The 16,168-nt window shown below is 58.6% G+C and overlaps 1 protein-coding gene across 10 annotated transcripts in view; it reads right to left on the bottom strand.

Moving 5' to 3' along the window:
* Nucleotides 1-16,168, bottom strand: part of Tenm2 (teneurin transmembrane protein 2) — an 856,557-nt gene that overhangs the window by 37,855 nt on the left and 802,534 nt on the right. For all 10 annotated transcript variants that reach the window (XM_069993966.1, XM_069993969.1, XM_069993971.1 and 7 more), the window contains one exon: nt 15,450-15,596. In XM_069993966.1, the coding sequence (XP_069850067.1) occupies nt 15,450-15,596 (147 nt within the window). The remainder of the gene's footprint in view (nt 1-15,449; nt 15,597-16,168) is intronic.

Raw genomic sequence — 16,168 nt, 5'->3', positions numbered from 1 at the left:
TGAGGAACATGGTTCTAAGCCAGCCCGGGCAGGAAAGCCATGAGACTCATCTCCAATGAACCACCGGAAAATCAGAGGTGGCGCTGTGGCTCAAAGTGGTAGAGTGTTAGCCTTGAGCAAAAAAGCTCAGGGACCTTGCCCAGGCCCAGTTTTAAGCCCCAGGACCGGCACGTGCATGCACACACATATGTATGAACACGCACATACAAGTCTCATACGCACAAAGAACCTGCCAGATGCTCCTACAGACTCTTCAGGTGGGAAGAAGCCACGGGGGCATGAAGGACTCTCCGCCTCTTCCCTGCCTCTTCCCATCTGCCTGTCTCTGGCAGCCTTTCTCTCCCTCCCCACCCACTCCCTAGTATCTGCTCCAGGACCGACATGGACCCCTGGAATACCGGAGGTCAGTTTTCCTATTCAATATGGTGCATCTTTCTCCCCACCTCCTCCAGTCTGTGCTTCTGGGCTTCAGTCTGTCCTTCTGGGCTTGGGACCGCCTCCAACTTCTCCACTGATGTGCATTCTGGGCTTTGTATTCAGTGAGTGCCAGAGGTCAGAGCAGGGAAGGAGGAAGGGTGTGGCCGTCCCCTCCTCTGTATTTCCTGGTCCAGCGGCGGAGTCCTGCCAGGGTCACTGGGTACCAGTGTGCGCCCCGCCCTCCCCCTGCCCCCCACCTCCTGACGTCTGGCCATGATGGGTCACCACCGCCCTGTGCTTTGGAGCACAGGACACGGGGAACTTGCCATTGACGTTGCAATCTCCCCATGGCCATCAGTCAGGAGGCTCTGGGCTCCGGGCCTGCCAGGCCCCTGCGCGTGGAGTCTGACATCGCAATCTTCACTAAATTACCCTGTCACCCACAATCTCGCGGTTATCTCTCAAACAATCAAGCAGGCAATCAGTCGGCGTGCAATTGCTGGTTTGGGTCCCCAGGGGACCCCTTCCTCTCCAGATGTCTTCATTCTACGGGGTGGGAAGCCCAGGGTCCTCACACTTGCCTGGGGAGGCGGGAGGTCTGTGGAAACTCAGGGAAGATCTCTGTGTCTGGAGACCTCGATGGCTTGTCTCTGAAGGCCGCCCCTCCCTGGAAGCCCTCCGAGATGCCTCCTACCTGCCAACGTCTGGCCACCAAGAACTGGCCAGTGCTTTCTGGCCCAACCCATGCTCTCTGCTTATTTTCCACATGGATACGTCAAATGCCAGTGGCCATTTCTGAGAAATGTGCAAAAAGTGTCAGAAAGCAGTCCCCCACCCCAGGAAGAACATCGAGGCATTGCTCTGTGGATTGCTTTTGACAAAGAAACTCAGAGAGTCAGCCATGTTTCCAGAAGCAGGAAGCGGAAATCACATTCACGGTTGCCAGACTGGACCCTTCGGATCCATCCCACGGTTACAAAGCGGAAGACTCTCCACAGAATTGGAGGAAAGACTCGGCCTCCCGGGGTTGGTGGATTCGGGGTAGGAGTCTGATTCTTCTATTCCTGGCTGGGTGAACTTGAGAAGAGAGACTTCTCTGTGCTTCGGTTTTCTTGCCTTTAAAACAGAGTCATCCTAATGCTTTTGCTGTGTGACAAAGACGAGACAAATCGATAGATGCCGACACGTTCACACACGTACATGACATTCCTTTGGTGTGTATCTGTATTTGATAGACCATTGGTCTTTCTAGGAGCAGAATGTCCCAAAGCATTCCTTCCCTAGTCTGGGCTCTGGGCTGACAGATTCTTGGCAGGTGTGCTGATTCCAGATAGTTCTAATCAACTACCAAGGAAGGAATCTGTAGTCACAATAGACGCTGTGGTTAGAGCAGGATTTTCACGCATTCTTCTGCAATAAGGCCACACTTCAATGTCAGAGTCTGGGTATCTGGGTTGCCACGTCAGACCGGCTCCAGCCTGGCTGTTACGTTGGTGAGTTAACCTGCTCCGTGCCTCAGTTTCTCCCTTGGGCCCACTGGAGAGGTGGCGTTTGGCAGTGCTGCTGGCAGGAATGAAAGCGTGCAAGAGTCGAACCCTTCTCGTGGCAGTTTACACACCCCTCCCCCCACCGCACTGGCAGCCAAGTCTGTGCTGCAGACCTGCGGGTGACGTCTTTGTGATTGCTCCTGACCTGTGGGGCCGACGGCTGCGCGTACCTGGCACTGGACGCTGCTCCAGCCAGAGGTGGCTGGGCATACAAGGGGAGCACACACACGTGTGCATACATGGGCGAGGTGCAGATGGACCTTACACCATTCCACAGGAGGAACTTGAGCATCCGTGGAGTTTGCAACGAATCCTCGGAGGAGGAGGAGGAGGAGGAGGAGGAGGAGGAGGAGGGAGGGGTGGGCAGTAAGTTGTACTGTTCCCATGATATCGCTGGGTGGGGAAACTGAGGCTCGGGGGAGTGGGGTGGGGTCATCCCAGTGGCTGTGATCAGCCAGGGTTTTATCCTTGCCGGGGGGGGGCGAGGCATTCCCCGCACCCCTGGGAACCAGGAGGCTGCCAGCCGCAGCAACTCGGTGAGAAAGGAGCCAGCTGGGAACCGAGCCCAGACAGCACGGATCACCCGTGAGATTCGAGCCCCAGGCCGGCAGGAGGTGGTGTTTACCTTCTGTGCCGTTTCCAGCTGCCGCCTCCAGGGCTCCACTAGATGTGAAGGGAGCTCACGGCGTGGAGAGGGTCAGCCTGGGAACCCGAGGGAACCCGAGTCTCCACCGCCGGCGCAGCCCATGCCCGGGGGCTCCAGGGGGCCTGTGGAGAAGGGGATAGAGCCCGCAGCGTCCCGGACCTGCTCCTGGAGGCGGCCGCCTGGGTCTTAAGAGCCAAAGGCCCTGGGAAGGAGGTGTCCTTATTTGGCCCCTTCCCGTCCATGATCCATGGGCCCCAGGGCAGCAGGTGGACATCTGGTGGCGATGGCTTTGTTCCTTTCTGGGCACCTTTGGTGCCCCTCAGCCTGGCCGGGACGTGCGCAGAGTCTGCATGAGTGTCCACGTGCGAGCCGAGGACCCCGGCTGGAAGTTCCAAGGCTGATGGGAGCCCAGGGTGCAAGCACGGGTCCCGATGGAGACACAGGGCCGGGGGTCCAGCCCACTCCTCGCAGAGCTGGCAGAGGAAAGCGGGAAGTTAAGAGGCTGTCCCCTCTCTAGGGGGGCCTTGGCTGGCAGGGGTCACAGGTCCTGGGGACCTCTCTGGGTCCCAGGCACCTCTTTGCTCTCATCTTGCTCACGGGGTGCATAGAGGTGATTGTATAAAGTAGGAACCAAGTTGGTGGTCTGTAAAAAGAGTGTGTGGGAATCGTGCAAGCACGCTGCAAGGCTCAGAGCACCCTGGTGCTGGCCGAGGGCTTCTGAGATGCCTTCTTCTCTCAGTCTCTTCCTTCTCCTCTTCCTCTTCTCCCTCTTCCTCAACCTCTTCCTCCTCTTCCTTCTCTTCCTCTTCTCTCTTCCTTCTACTCTTCCTCCTCCTTTCTCTTCCTCCTCTTCCTTTTTCTCCTCCTCCTCCTCTCCCCCGCTTCCTCTTTCTCTTCCTTCCCCTCTTCTTCCTCCTCCCCCCTCTGCTTTTTCCTTCTCTTCCTCTTTCTCCTCCTCCTCCTCATCTTGCTCCTCCTCTTCTTTTTCCTCCTCCTCTTCCTCCATCTCCTTTTCCTTCTTCTCTTCTCCTTCCTCCATCTCCTCTTCCTCTCATTTGGTTTTCTTTGTGAGTCTCTTTGGCAGCGCACAGGCTGATTACCTGTGGCACTCCCCCTCCCTCCAGCCCCCTTCCCACCAGCACCCAGGCTTAGGAGAAAGGCACGTGCCAAGTTCTCATTCCCCAAGAAAGACGCAGCATGCAGGTGGCAGATGCAGAAGGGCTGTGGTTCGGAGATGGGCTGATGCGGTCCGGGGCGGGAACGAGGCAGCTGCGTGGGTCAAGCAGGAAGGAATCTGCTGTCCTTCGCTGTCTGGATGGAAATGGAGAAACAAGTCAGGGCCGATTCTGTAGTAGGCGGTAGGAAGGAAGATGCCACCGCAGGCTTGATTTGGCCTTGGGCTCTAGCGGGGTCAGCCCGAGGTGTGCTGGGAGCTCAGGAAATTATGTTCACGGGCTTCTGGTCCCAACAGTTTGAATCATCCCAAATCAGAAGTCTGAACCATTCTGGCAACCTAATCTCGCGACAACGGAAAAGAAATCCATGGTGTCCTGCCAGTAGGAGTGTCTCATGCTGCCAGTCTAGAGCAGGGTGGCCCTTCCAGCAAACACTGCTGACCCTGGCCGCCGGAAAAGCGCTCATCCCCCCCCACCCTGGAAGTTTCCAGATCTCTGCAAAGCTCAGCACCCACGAAGAGCCCATGCGCGGCCAGGCCTGACTTGCTGACGGGGGCGTGTGGCTCAGTTTGGAGGAGATTGTGAACCAGTTCTCGTTCTGGTTTTCCAAGCTGGTCCCACAGCCCACCAGCTTCCATGATGGCGGTGACCGAGGGGAGGGGGGTGACCTCCATGTTCCAGTCTGCAGCGCGGGCTTCGCAGCGCCGGCTCTCCTGCGAGCGCATGGGGGTGCTCCGGGAAGGTACACGGGGCTCGAAGCTGGCCGTGCCCAGCACCGAGGACGGACGCTATTTCCCGCTCTCCACGGGAGCGGGGCACGGCGCCATTTGCATTTTACCCTAAGCCTGTTGACAAGTTGAAAGTGAGGGATAATTGAAAGTATTGGGGCTTGATGTAACTAAGAAGTGAAAGGCGCGGGCAGGGCTGACTTGATTTAACCTGGCAATATGAGATTAGTTCTTCATTGCCTCTGTGAGGTCTCCCGCGTTGCCAACCTTGGCGAGCGATAGATGGGCTGACAGGGGGCTCATTTGGAAGGTATCACCTGCCATTAACACCCTGGCTGCTTGATAGGCTGTTGTTCCCTAGGCATCCTGCTTCTCCCTCCACGGAGCAGGGCCGGCCTGAAATGTGGCGTTCCTGGAAGCCAGCTGGAGCTTCTCCTCTCACTCCTTGCCAAACTCTCTCCGTCAGTCTCCGAGTTCCAAGGCCGGCGAACCTGCCCCGAAGCACCTGGAGCTTTTCTTACAGCTTAGTGGAGGGAAGATCAGTCGTGTCTGACCAGAGATCTGCTGGCTTCCCTGTGCCTTCGGAAGGAGGCAGAGAGAGGGAAACCAGAGGCCGGGGTGGCAATCTGGGTGCGACTTTTCTTTTGGATGACAGAGGCTGCTCCTTGAAGCCAAGGGGGAAGTTTGATGTTATTTGTTTGGGATGGGTTCTCACCAGAAATGAAACCGACAGACTCAAATACACAGAAACTGTATCAGCCACAACCATTCCCACTAATCAGCCTCGGGTCCGGACGGGGATCTTGTGAAAACATCCTCTAACCCGGGCAGCCGGGTAGCTCACGCCCATAGTCCTAGCGACTCAAGAGGTTGAGATTGGAGGGTCTGCGGTTCGAAGCCAGCCTGGGTAGAAAAGCCCTCATGGTGACTCTTCTCTCCAGTGAGCCACTCAAACACTGTTTTCGCGAGGAGCTGTGGCTCAAAGTGGTAGACGGCACTAGCCTTGAGCCAAACAGCTCAGGGACAGCAAGCACCCAGGCCCTGAGTTCAAGCCCCACGACCGACAAAACAACAAACAACAAGACATCGTCTAACCCAGTGGGCTCCGTCTGGAGCTTCACCCACAAGCCCCGCCTCAGAGGAACCAGCTGATGCACAGATCCCCGCCCCGCCCTGCCCCAGCGTGCCCCAATCCCCACAGAAGGCTCCGGAATCTGCGTTGGAAGCCAGGTTTCTAGGTGCTTCTTTAGCCCCGGATGACTGCACACACCCACGGCGCTACGGCTGTCCCCGTGGGAGACACGGAGATGCTATTTCCACAGGGGTCTCTCCTGGGGGGCCAGGGGAGTGGAACCAAGGGAGGTGGAGCCGAGGAAGGCCACAATGCAGTGCGGGAGGCCTCGGTCCACTCAGCCAAGTGACACAGACGTCCTCCCTGCAGGACTTCTCAGAGCCTTCGGCGCGGAACTTAGAACTCGGGGCTCCTGTGGTGGTGGTGTGGGGGGCGGATGGTGCCCCCTCCCCCCAGGCCCCGAGTCTACTGTTAGCTCACAGCGGGTCTGTGGTCCCATCGGCCCTGGGAGCGAGTGCTTTCATCCTCCAGTAGCCGGAGGATGTGGGGCTCAGAGAGGGGAGGGCCCCGTCCAAGGGTACAGCGAGTGACCCCTACGGTCTCTTCTTTGGTTCTGCAGCCTTCATAGGAGGCTGGGTGTGGCCATGTCCACACACACCGTGGGCACCCCGGGCTGGTGTGAGGATTGCTGAGGTTTGAGAAAGCATCTTTAGTTTCTAGTTGTTTCTCTGTCTCTCTCTCTCCCCTTCCCTCCCTCCCATCCTCTGTTCCTCCCTCCCTCAGCCCCCCACAGCCTCATGTGAGCAGACGCAGCCAGCCTGGCACTGATTGTCCACTCCTGCCGGATCTCTGTCCTGGCTGCTGTCACCACCTCCTTGACCACTACAAAAGCCGGTGGCCACAGAGATCAGGGGCTCTGATCCCGCGCCCCCCCTCCCCCCGCTCCCCAAGGCCCGGCCTCTCTGCCTGCCTCGTCCCCCCCCCCTCCCGCCTCCGGTCCCTTGTGTCACAGAACCCGCTGGCAGGTCAGACAGAGCGAGCTGATGGCCGGCCAGCCCAGCCCGGCAGGGGGGTGGCAGGCCGGTGGGGAGCCAGGCGGCCGCCCGCTGGGCCCAATAGCAAGAAAAGGGACCATCACTGTCAGCGGCCAGCCGCGCGACAAGTCTGGACGGCCTCTTCCCGCCTGAAGGGTGACCTGGTCTGGAGGGGGTGGGGAGGGGGGGTCAGGCTGGGTCCCCGAGATGAAGAAGTAGAACGGACAGGGCACGTCTCTGCTGTGGCCTCAGTTCCGCAGATGGCCGGGTGGCCTCTCTCACGAGCGTCTGACTCGGTGGAGAGCAGATGATAGCACTGATTTCAACAACTGGGCTTCTCAACCACAGCGCCGCTGGGCTCCAGACACGGGGTCGAGGACCCCCCCGCCCCGCCCCTGCCCGGAGACCCTCTCATCTAATCTTTACATCTCCGCTGTCTTCTGGGTACCCGGGACCCCACGGGGCCTTCTTCAACGCCAGCCTTAAGTAGACCTCTGGGGAAGAGTGGTGGGGCTGCGCCGGGAAGAAGGCGGCGTGTGCTGATCTTCTCTTCCCGGCTGGAGGAACGCAGCTCCAGAGAGACAGAACTTGAGCAGCCGGGCTAAGGCCCGGAGGCCGGAACAACACGGTGAAGACGCCCCGGCGGCTGGCATTTGCGTTCCTTGGCGTTGGCGATGGTGACGCTCAGGTGTGTTCACCGTCTGGTGAAATTAAAACGGGATCGGCTCCAGCCCTGGCAGACTGCTTACACGGGGGGGGGGGGGGGAGCCAAGGGCTCCCCAAGGAGGACGGAGACACTGGGGAAGGGTGACACAGTGGTGGCTCGTCCAAGGCCAAGACCTCGGGGTGCCACACCCTACACGTGCTGCTCTTCTCCCCCACCTCGAGCCTGGCCTGGCCCCGCGTTTCACGAGGAGCTGGCAGCCGGCTCTGGATGGTGCCTGCGGTCCCCTTCCTCCGAGCCACCGTCACCTCTGCGGATCTCCTGTCCCCTGGCCTGAGCCTTGTGAACCTCCTGGCACGTGGGACAGACGAGCCCTTCCACCAACAGGGTGGGAAGGAAGGGCAAATACGTCACAGAGAATCAAGAGGATCCGGATGCTAGGCTTAGCCGTCGCCCATTTCTACACAGGTGCAACAAAAGCGTCCACAGATCAGCAAGCGTGTGCAAAGAGTTCTGAGCCCTGGGAGGCAAACTGGGCGGGCGGGGGTGGGGGGGGGGGAGGGGGCGGGGGTGTGGGGGGGAGCCGGAGCCAGGAGCTGCTCCTCCCAAAGGGTGGAGACAGGAGGTGAGTGTAAGGAGCAGGGGGCCAGCGGAGACAGGCCCCGGCCTCCGCCACAATGGGCTTCGGCTTCCGGGCACATGTCTCAGGTCCTTAAAGTCACATTGCACCATGAGATAATAGCGCTGCAATTGCCATTTAAATAAAGAGGCACGCAGGGCCTTTCTGGATGCTGTCTAGCACACCTTACAGGAGCCCAATGTGGGGGGCGGCAGGGTGTCATCATTGTGCGTTTCCAGATGCCGGAACTGGAGGCTTAGACGGGCCAGGGGCCTTATTCCAGGGTGCACAGCTCGTAAAACACAAAGACAGGTCCGCCTGGCTGTAAGGCTGTGACCACGCATCACCTGATGGTGAGCTCAGCCCCACAGAAGTGTGTGTGTGTGTGTGTGTGTGTGCGTGTGCGTGTGCGTGTGTGTGTGCACGTGTGTGCAGATGCAGGTTGGCACAGGTGTCAGGCCATGCTCGGTCCCCACCTGCCTCCTCTTCCAATCTTCCCGAAAGAGGAAGGTGAGGTGCAAGGGGCCGGAGCTCCGAGTTGCCCTCCGTCACCCTGCCTTGGTGACAGGCCCTGGGTGAGCCTGGAGGTGTCCCCAGGGGGCACGTGCCCGGCACGCGCTGTAGGACACGTAATCGTTAGGAGGCCTGGGCTCCGCTGGCCCTGGGACTCCCTGGAAAATGGCACTGCGGGGGCTGCCACTGCGCCAGCATCGCCGCGGTGCAGCGTGGGGTAAAGATGCACGTTCTCAGCCCCACGCCAGATGCTCTGGTGAGAGTCCCATGCGCTGAGTCAGGGGCTGGCAGTCTGCGGAGACAGCCGGCCGGGAGCCGGGGGATTCCGCCCTGTCCGTGTGTGTTCATGAGCCAGCCTCAGCCCCACTTCACGGAGGACAAAACGGAGGCTCAGAGCGACCACAGGCTCACGGCATGGGCAGGGGAGCCGGGGGACGATGGGGTGCCGTGGGGTCGGCGAGGGCTCTTCCGAACCCCACCCCACAGGCTGCCTCTTACCTCCCCGTCCTTCTGGGCCTCAGTTCCTGGCTGGGAATGATTGGAGCGGACGCCTCTGCCCTCTGTCCCCAGGACAGGTGCGGCTGGCATGTTTTGAAGAGCCAGGGGCTAGGTGGAAGAACCATGGCAGACGCACGCCACTCTGGTCCCCCCGAGACCCGACCCCGGCCTCTTCCTCGGACCCCACCAGGCATTTCTGTCTTGTTCCCTTCCCACTGGCTATTCCTCCACCCATCATTGCCCTTCCCTCCCTCCCTCCCTTCCTTCCCTAATTCAAGATCTTCCAAAATTCAAGCGTGAGTACTTGGCCTCCGCCCCCCTGGCCTTACTGCTCGCTGTGCAGGTGCCCCAAAGCCCTGTGTCTGTCCCGCTTGCCGTGAGCCCCTGAAGACATTGTGTGACCTCCTCGGGGCTCGGGAGACTTGACGGGACGAGAGTGCGTATCGGGGCAGTGTCTCGCTGTACTACCCACCCAGTCTGGCCTCAAACTCACAATCCTCCGGCCTCAGCCTCTCCAGCGTTGGGATTTACAGGCGTGCACCATCACGCCTTGCACAGGACGTTCCCCAACGCGCATAAAGGAAGCCATCCCAGCTCCCACAAATGGGAGAGGTCCTGTCCTCGGTGGGTGTGGCCGCAGCACCCAGGGAATGGAGGAGACTGGGGCGGATGGCGTGGATGGGAGAGGGGAGAGGAGAGAGGACCTTGCAGTTCTGTTTGCGGTCACATTTGGCCACACGGCTCTGGTCTCTCTCCAGACCCTCAGAGCTCTGGGCAGCGGCGCTGCTGGGCTGCACAGTGAGCCTCACTAAGTTCCAGCTGTCTACATTCCCCTGCGTGCCAGCGTGCAAACACTTCACTGCAAAGGAGCCCCTTCCTGAGCCGGTGCTGGGGGACAGCTAACGGCCATGGCATATCAATCAATCAATCAATCATCAATCAATCAACCAATCTGTGTGTAGATAGGAGCATATTGCAGGACTGGGGTTTCTCCTCCCTCTTCCCGGGCACAACGCTCAGGAAGGTCTCAGAGAAGGGTTCCTGTGTGGGGCTCTGGATCCCCGCTGGGCTGCATTTTTGGCTACAGGAATTTGGGGCCGTCACCTTACTTCTCCGGCTGTGTGTGTGTGTGTGTGTGTGTGTGTGTATGTCAAGGAAAACGAAAGGGTCTCAGGGCTCCGTGAGCCCTGTTTTGGTTTACTGGGACAAGGCGGGGAAGGTCTCAGCTCGGGCTTAGTCCCTGGCCAGTGCTCAGCCCTCGGACCTCTTGTGCTTTGGTGCCCGGCTGCAGGGCGCATCTGGGTCTGCGTTTCTCCACAGTGGAGGCCAGTATCTGTGCAGATTCCCAGTCCTTAGCAATTCCATTAGGTCGAGCCTGACCATGTTCCGTTACAGACCTCTTGTCTCTGTATGGATGCAGCCTGTCCAGCAGCCACCCGGTACCCGTGAGATACCAGTACCCTCATGGAATGCTTCTAGAGGCTTCCAGAAGCACCTTGGAGAGCAAAGTTGCCCCTAGCTAGAGAAGCACTGATGGAGAGACCTGGATCCTGGGAGACATGGAGCAAATAAACACGAATGGTTCTGGGCCCTCAGGCTTGTGTCCTGGAAGCAGAGGAGAGGTGCTGCTGTCCAGGCAGAGATCCTGGCCAGGGCCCAGACACGAGAAGCTGGCCCAGCAGTAGAACCGTCCTCTCTCAGCCACCTGCTAAATCTGCTAAATCCTCTAATTCCCCAAAATAAATCTGCAGTGAGTTAAATGATTACCTTGTATTTTTCCCCCTAAAGACTGTGAATTTCTATCACCATTTTGTGATAAATATTGGACTTGTCATCTAATCAGGGAAAAACAGAATCCCTGAAGAGATACTTAATAATCATTTAAAGTACTAAAGACTTGATTAGAGAAGACTGAAGGTGCCATGTTGGGTAAACTTATGAACTTCAAATACCTTAAAAAAAAACCACAAAAACCCCAAACCCTAAACAAAAGCCAAGGCTCCCACCCCAAATTCTTGGTCAAAGATACTTATCAGGCAAAGCGTTCTGACGGGAAAGTTCTATCTTATCTTGGAAGTGATTTCTACTCCCCCCCCCAAGATCTGCCAGTAGAAATACAAATTCTGCACACGTCAAACTTCTACAGAGACGCTGGCTACTTCTTATTAGGACTCGAGAAGAAATAAGTCAAGCATGGCTTTTTAGGAGAAAAGCTCTGGAGGAAGGGTGGCTGGGCTTCACAGTTTAGAACCCTCCTTCGGGCTGCCTGCCGTTCACAGACCGAGACGCTCACAGCAAGAAGAGCAGCAGGTAAGGAAGGGCCTGGGGACGCTGACCCCAAACCAGCGCATAGAGTTCGGCACAGCGCATGGCACCTTGGACTCCTACTTGTTGGCATTCTTATATGCATGGAAAATGGGCTGTACCTTTTTTTTTTTTTTTAATGGCCTCAGAAGAGTAAAAGAAAACAGAATTCCTAGCTTCCAGCTCCCTACCTAGAAGAGAGGGAAGTTACTGGGTTGGCTTCCATCCTTCTAGAATGCCACAACGTGAAGAAGAAACAGAAAACAACGCTCAGGCTAGCAGGGGCGAATCGGAGAGCATGCAGAACCCATACGGGCTCCAGGCGGCTGTCATGATCTACTTGTTTTATAGGCAGGAAAACACAGGCCTGGGAAGGAACTCAGCCTGCAGGGCTGGGACGCAGGGCGGGGACGCGGGGCTCACGGTGAAGAGCAGAGAGAGTCCTGTGCTGCTGCTGTGTGCTGTCACCGCGTGATCTCTTCAGAACCCACGGAGCAGGAGGAGGGCGGGGCTTGGGCACATCCCCGAGTGGGTGACAGGGGGCAGGCTCAGCTGAGAAGGACGGGCGTAGCCTGCTCTGTCTTCCCCCCAGGGATGGACGGGATGTGGCATCTCTCAGCCTTCTGTGTTGGCTTGAAATGATGAGTGGAGAGGCACAGGTGGGTGGGTCCCGTGTCCACAAGGGCCTAGGGAGGAGCAAGGACCGCCCCCCCCCCAGCCAGGACATGCCTGCAGGGGAGATCCGAACCCTTCCCCCCACACCCCTCCCTGGCAGGGAGGGACTGACACTCACACCTCTGTCCCGGTGGCGCTAATGAGAAACCGCACGCCTGAAGCTGGCGTTTGTCTTCCGTAAGCAGAAATAGGTCTTCGGAGTCTCTGTCAAATGGAGGTGTGAGATTGGGGCGGAGCTCTCCCGCGTGTGGGCGGCCGGCGTGTCGGGGATCCGTCCCTCCCGCAGGGCTGTGACGGCCGCGGCTCCTCTCTTCTCACCCGTCCAGGTCACCCGAGCCTGGCCGGGGGACTTGGGAGTAAGGCGGTGACCGGTGGATGTAGGACCAGTCCTCGGGGTGATCTCGGCTGCGAGCCGAGTGTCCGGGCTTTAGTTCCAGACCGACAGAGGCTGCACAGGGCGTGTTGTCTCTGCATTTGCATTTATCGCAGTTCTGAGATGTTCTGGGGGTGGGCAGGGGGAGAGTGCGTGGGTGCCAGTCAGTGGGTAGAGCACTTGTCTAGCCCTGACAATGCACATACACACACACACACACAGGTGTGTGTGCACACACCTGCATGCATGCGTGGGAGTCATACCAAAGATTCTTCTGAATCCGGAGTGTTTCTAGATGGAAAGGTGGTTCAGAAGGTCATTCACCCCATGCATGAGATGTCTAACAAGTGCATTTCTCACCGTTGCTCTTGGATTGCATTCATGATTTTTTTGTTTTTTTGGCCTGGATGCTTTCGTGAGGTCATTCCAGCTTTCATTTTTCTTTTTTTTTTTTTTTGTCGGTCGTGGGGCTTGAACTCTGGGTCTGGGTTCTGTCCCTCAGCTCTTTGGCTCAAGGCGAGCGCTCTACCACTTGAGCCACAGCGCCACTTCCGGTTTTCTGGTGGTTACTTGGAGATAAGAGTCTCACGGGCTTTCCTGCCTGGGCTGGCTTTGAACCGCGATCCTCAGATCTCAGCCTCTTGAGCAGCTGGGATGACAGGCGTGAGCCGCCGGCGCCCGGCTTCCTGTCAACTTTCAAAACCCACACAGCAAGTTCCTCTCGAAGACTCTGAGCCAGGACAGAGCCGGGGTGCAGGTCACCCACACCCCAAATCAACAGGCTCAGTCACTCATGAGCCAGCCAGCGTGCTGTCGGCCTGGATCTGGGGCCGGGGGACAGGCACACCTCCTCGGGAGGCAAGGAATCAGAGAAAGGCGCTCTCCTCCATACGAAGGGACGGGTGAAGCTGCGAACGGCTTGAGCCAGGGCGAGGGTAGGCTGAAGCGCCCGTCCCTCCCTCACCTGACGCCAGCGCCTCGGAGTGCCACACCCCGCCCAGTCCTTTTTCTCCTTCTTTTTCCTTGGTGGCGATGACTTCCTCAGGAGGCTGCTCCCACAGTGCCCACCGTCTCTGGTAGAACCGCTGTTCCAGGTGCGTTGGCACCTCTGCCCTTCTGAGCTGCGCTGTGCCTGCCTGCGGCCCTTTGCGCCCCCATCCCCTCCAGGGACCTGGCACTCCACCCGGCTCCCCCAGAACAGGGGGCTCGATTGTGCCTGGAGAGCGTGGGGGTGGGGGTGGCGTGTGCAGGGGCGGGCAGCCCCTGGGTATCCGGAGCCCTCGGGAAGAGGGAAGAGCTCTGAGCACACGGCAGTGGTTTGCTGTCCTGCCTGGGCAGCAGGGGAGGTGAGGGGGAAGGCGGGGCGGGGGGACGCAGTTCAGCTTTGGGAGCAGAAGCCGATCTGCGTTCAGTCCGGTCTCCGGGGAGGCAGGAGGTAGCATGGAGGAGCTCACCAGGCTCAGTCACCGCATCCCAACTCTCTGGAAAACGAGGCCCTTCCGCCTTCACACCTCTCCTGGTTATAGACGAACGGAAGATGCGTCTGTGCTGGCTCTTTTGGGAAGGGGAACGCACGCACGAGAGCTGGGGATGGAGTCTAGCAGCTGTTTTGGTTGCCAGCTCCTTTGTGTGGGTATGCCTGGTTATTATTCGTGGATAGAGACGATTCTAGATTATTCCCATATAAAGGCGATCCTAGATTATTCCTGTATAAAGGCGATCCTAGTATTCCCGTATAAAGGCGATCCTAGATTACAGAAATGGCACAACACTCACCGAGAGCACAAGGAAGGACCAAAGCATCACGTTTCCTATTCATATCCCTCATCCACTGAGTTACACCCCATCGGGACACCAGGAAGTGACACGGGGGGGTAGGGGGGACGAGGTCAGGGCTGACTTTGCCCAGGGTTGCTGATATTTGCAGGGACCGACACCCCGCAGGGCAGCACATCCCACTGGACACCAACCCACCGGACTTCCGGCTGCTGCCCTGCGCACATCCTGACCGGCGGCGGCGGGTCTCTGTGGAGGGTGCGTGTACACGCAGCGCTGCTGCGTGGGGCGCTGTGTTTGATCACATGGTCTGAGGGCCAATGCGAATCCCACGTGGCCCAGAACCTCAGGCGGGGCTCCCGGGAATGACCTAGGTGAACTCAGCTCCTGGGGTGAGAGCGGGGGGGGGGTGCAGAATGACCCGTACGTGGGGCTGCGGTGCAATTGCTGGACAGCAGTCAGTGTGTGTGTGTGTGTGTGTGTGTGTGTGTGTGTGTGTGTGGGATGCTCTGCATCCACCCGGCTCGATGATACACAACCACCCGGCACAGCTATATCCCAGCAACAGGACGGCGGAAGATAAAAGGCGTCCGTGGTTCAGAGAAGGTTGAGCCTCGCTCTCCACATGGAGCTCACCACGCCCTATTACATGCTAAGCAGTGACACCCCAACTCACCCCAAAATGGAAATTTCCAAACTCGTCAGGATCCACACATCAAATATACACAGCTTTTGTAAAAACAAGAAAGTCAACCATTCCCCATAAAAATAAAGACTTCATAAAAAAAGAAACCCCCAGGTTTCCCAGGCCAGGAAATCTTCCAACATTGTTATTTTTACTTTTCCACCAACCACGAAACAACCACCACCACCACCAGAAAAAACCATCAGAAATTGAATTTGGCCCACGGGCTGTTTCGCCCACCACAGACCGGAACTCTCCCCGTCCCGGGTGGAGCCCGCCACGCTGGAGTTGGGTCCTGATTGGGAAAGAGCTGGAATAATTGGGTAAGGTTAGGGAAGCGTTTTCCAGGCTTGGGCCTGTCCCCCCCTCCCCCGCCGAGGGCTGCGAGGATGAACGGTGGCACGTGGCGTCACACCCCCGCCATCACCGCGGCCACCGGAACGGGGCTCCCCGGCCGACTAGGACACTACCGCGAGGCCTGCCACGGCGGTGCGGTGACTCCAGACGAGCACCCGAGCCGGCCCGGTGCGCGCCGACCGGACCCCTCAGGATCCCGTCCCCTACCGTGGCTGGAAGGAAAGGTTAGGACATTTGACAGGCGCTGCAGGGAGGTTGTGGAGGAGAAAAGCGATCGGTGAGTTAGGAAAAAGCACCTGACCGGCCCTGGGCTGTCCGGGTTGGGGACGGACGGACGGACGGACGGGAGGACGCTGGCGGGCTCACCTCCCTCGTTGTCCTTGTTATCGGCGCACGCCGTCTCCATGGCGACGTTGCATCCCGGCCCTCTCCAGCCCATCTGGCAGACGCATTGCCAGCTGTTCTGACCCAGCGTGCATCTTCCATTACCGTTGCACAAGTCCGGGCAGCCATCTGGTTGGAGAAACGGAGAGAATGAGGAGGAGGGACGTGAGAAAGAGGCGCCGAGGAAGAGGGGGAGCCATGCAGAGGGGGCGGGTAGAAAGGCCGAGGAGGGCAGCCACTGGGCCAGCCTCGCAGCGCGCCCCATGCCTGCCATCCGGAGAGTCGGGGTGGAGTGGGGGCGGGGCAGGCCGCACTGGGGCCGCCTAGCAGCAGCAGGGGGTGGGGAGAAGGGGGGAGGACTCGTACCTGCCATCCAGAAAGTCAGGGGTGGGGGGGGCGGGGTGAGCAGGCCACACATGCAATACGGAGGGGGTGTGCGGATGCAGGGCGGGGTCTCCCCGTGGGAACTGACCTGGCTGCAGGGTTAGAGCAATCTTGCCAAAGTGGGGAGTTCAAGGCCTATCCCAGACAGTACCAGTGCTGAGTTGCAAACTGGACTAACTAGCCTGTGATTTACAGATAGTAGCCCTCTCAGTAAGAGCCCTTCCCGCCTTCCTTCCTTCCTGCCTTCTTTCCTTCCTTCCTTCCTTCCTTCCTGCCTTCCTTCCTTCCTTCCTTCCCTCCTTCCTTTCTTCCTTCCT

The sequence above is a fragment of the Dipodomys merriami genome, unplaced genomic scaffold, assembly GCF_024711535.1.
Source record: "Dipodomys merriami isolate MVZ:Mamm:240054 unplaced genomic scaffold, mDipMer1.0.p SCAF_44, whole genome shotgun sequence".
Classification (NCBI taxonomy): domain Eukaryota; kingdom Metazoa; phylum Chordata; class Mammalia; order Rodentia; family Heteromyidae; genus Dipodomys; species Dipodomys merriami.
The sequence above is the reverse complement of the archived record's forward strand: the minus strand, read 5'-3'. Positions and strand labels throughout refer to the sequence as shown.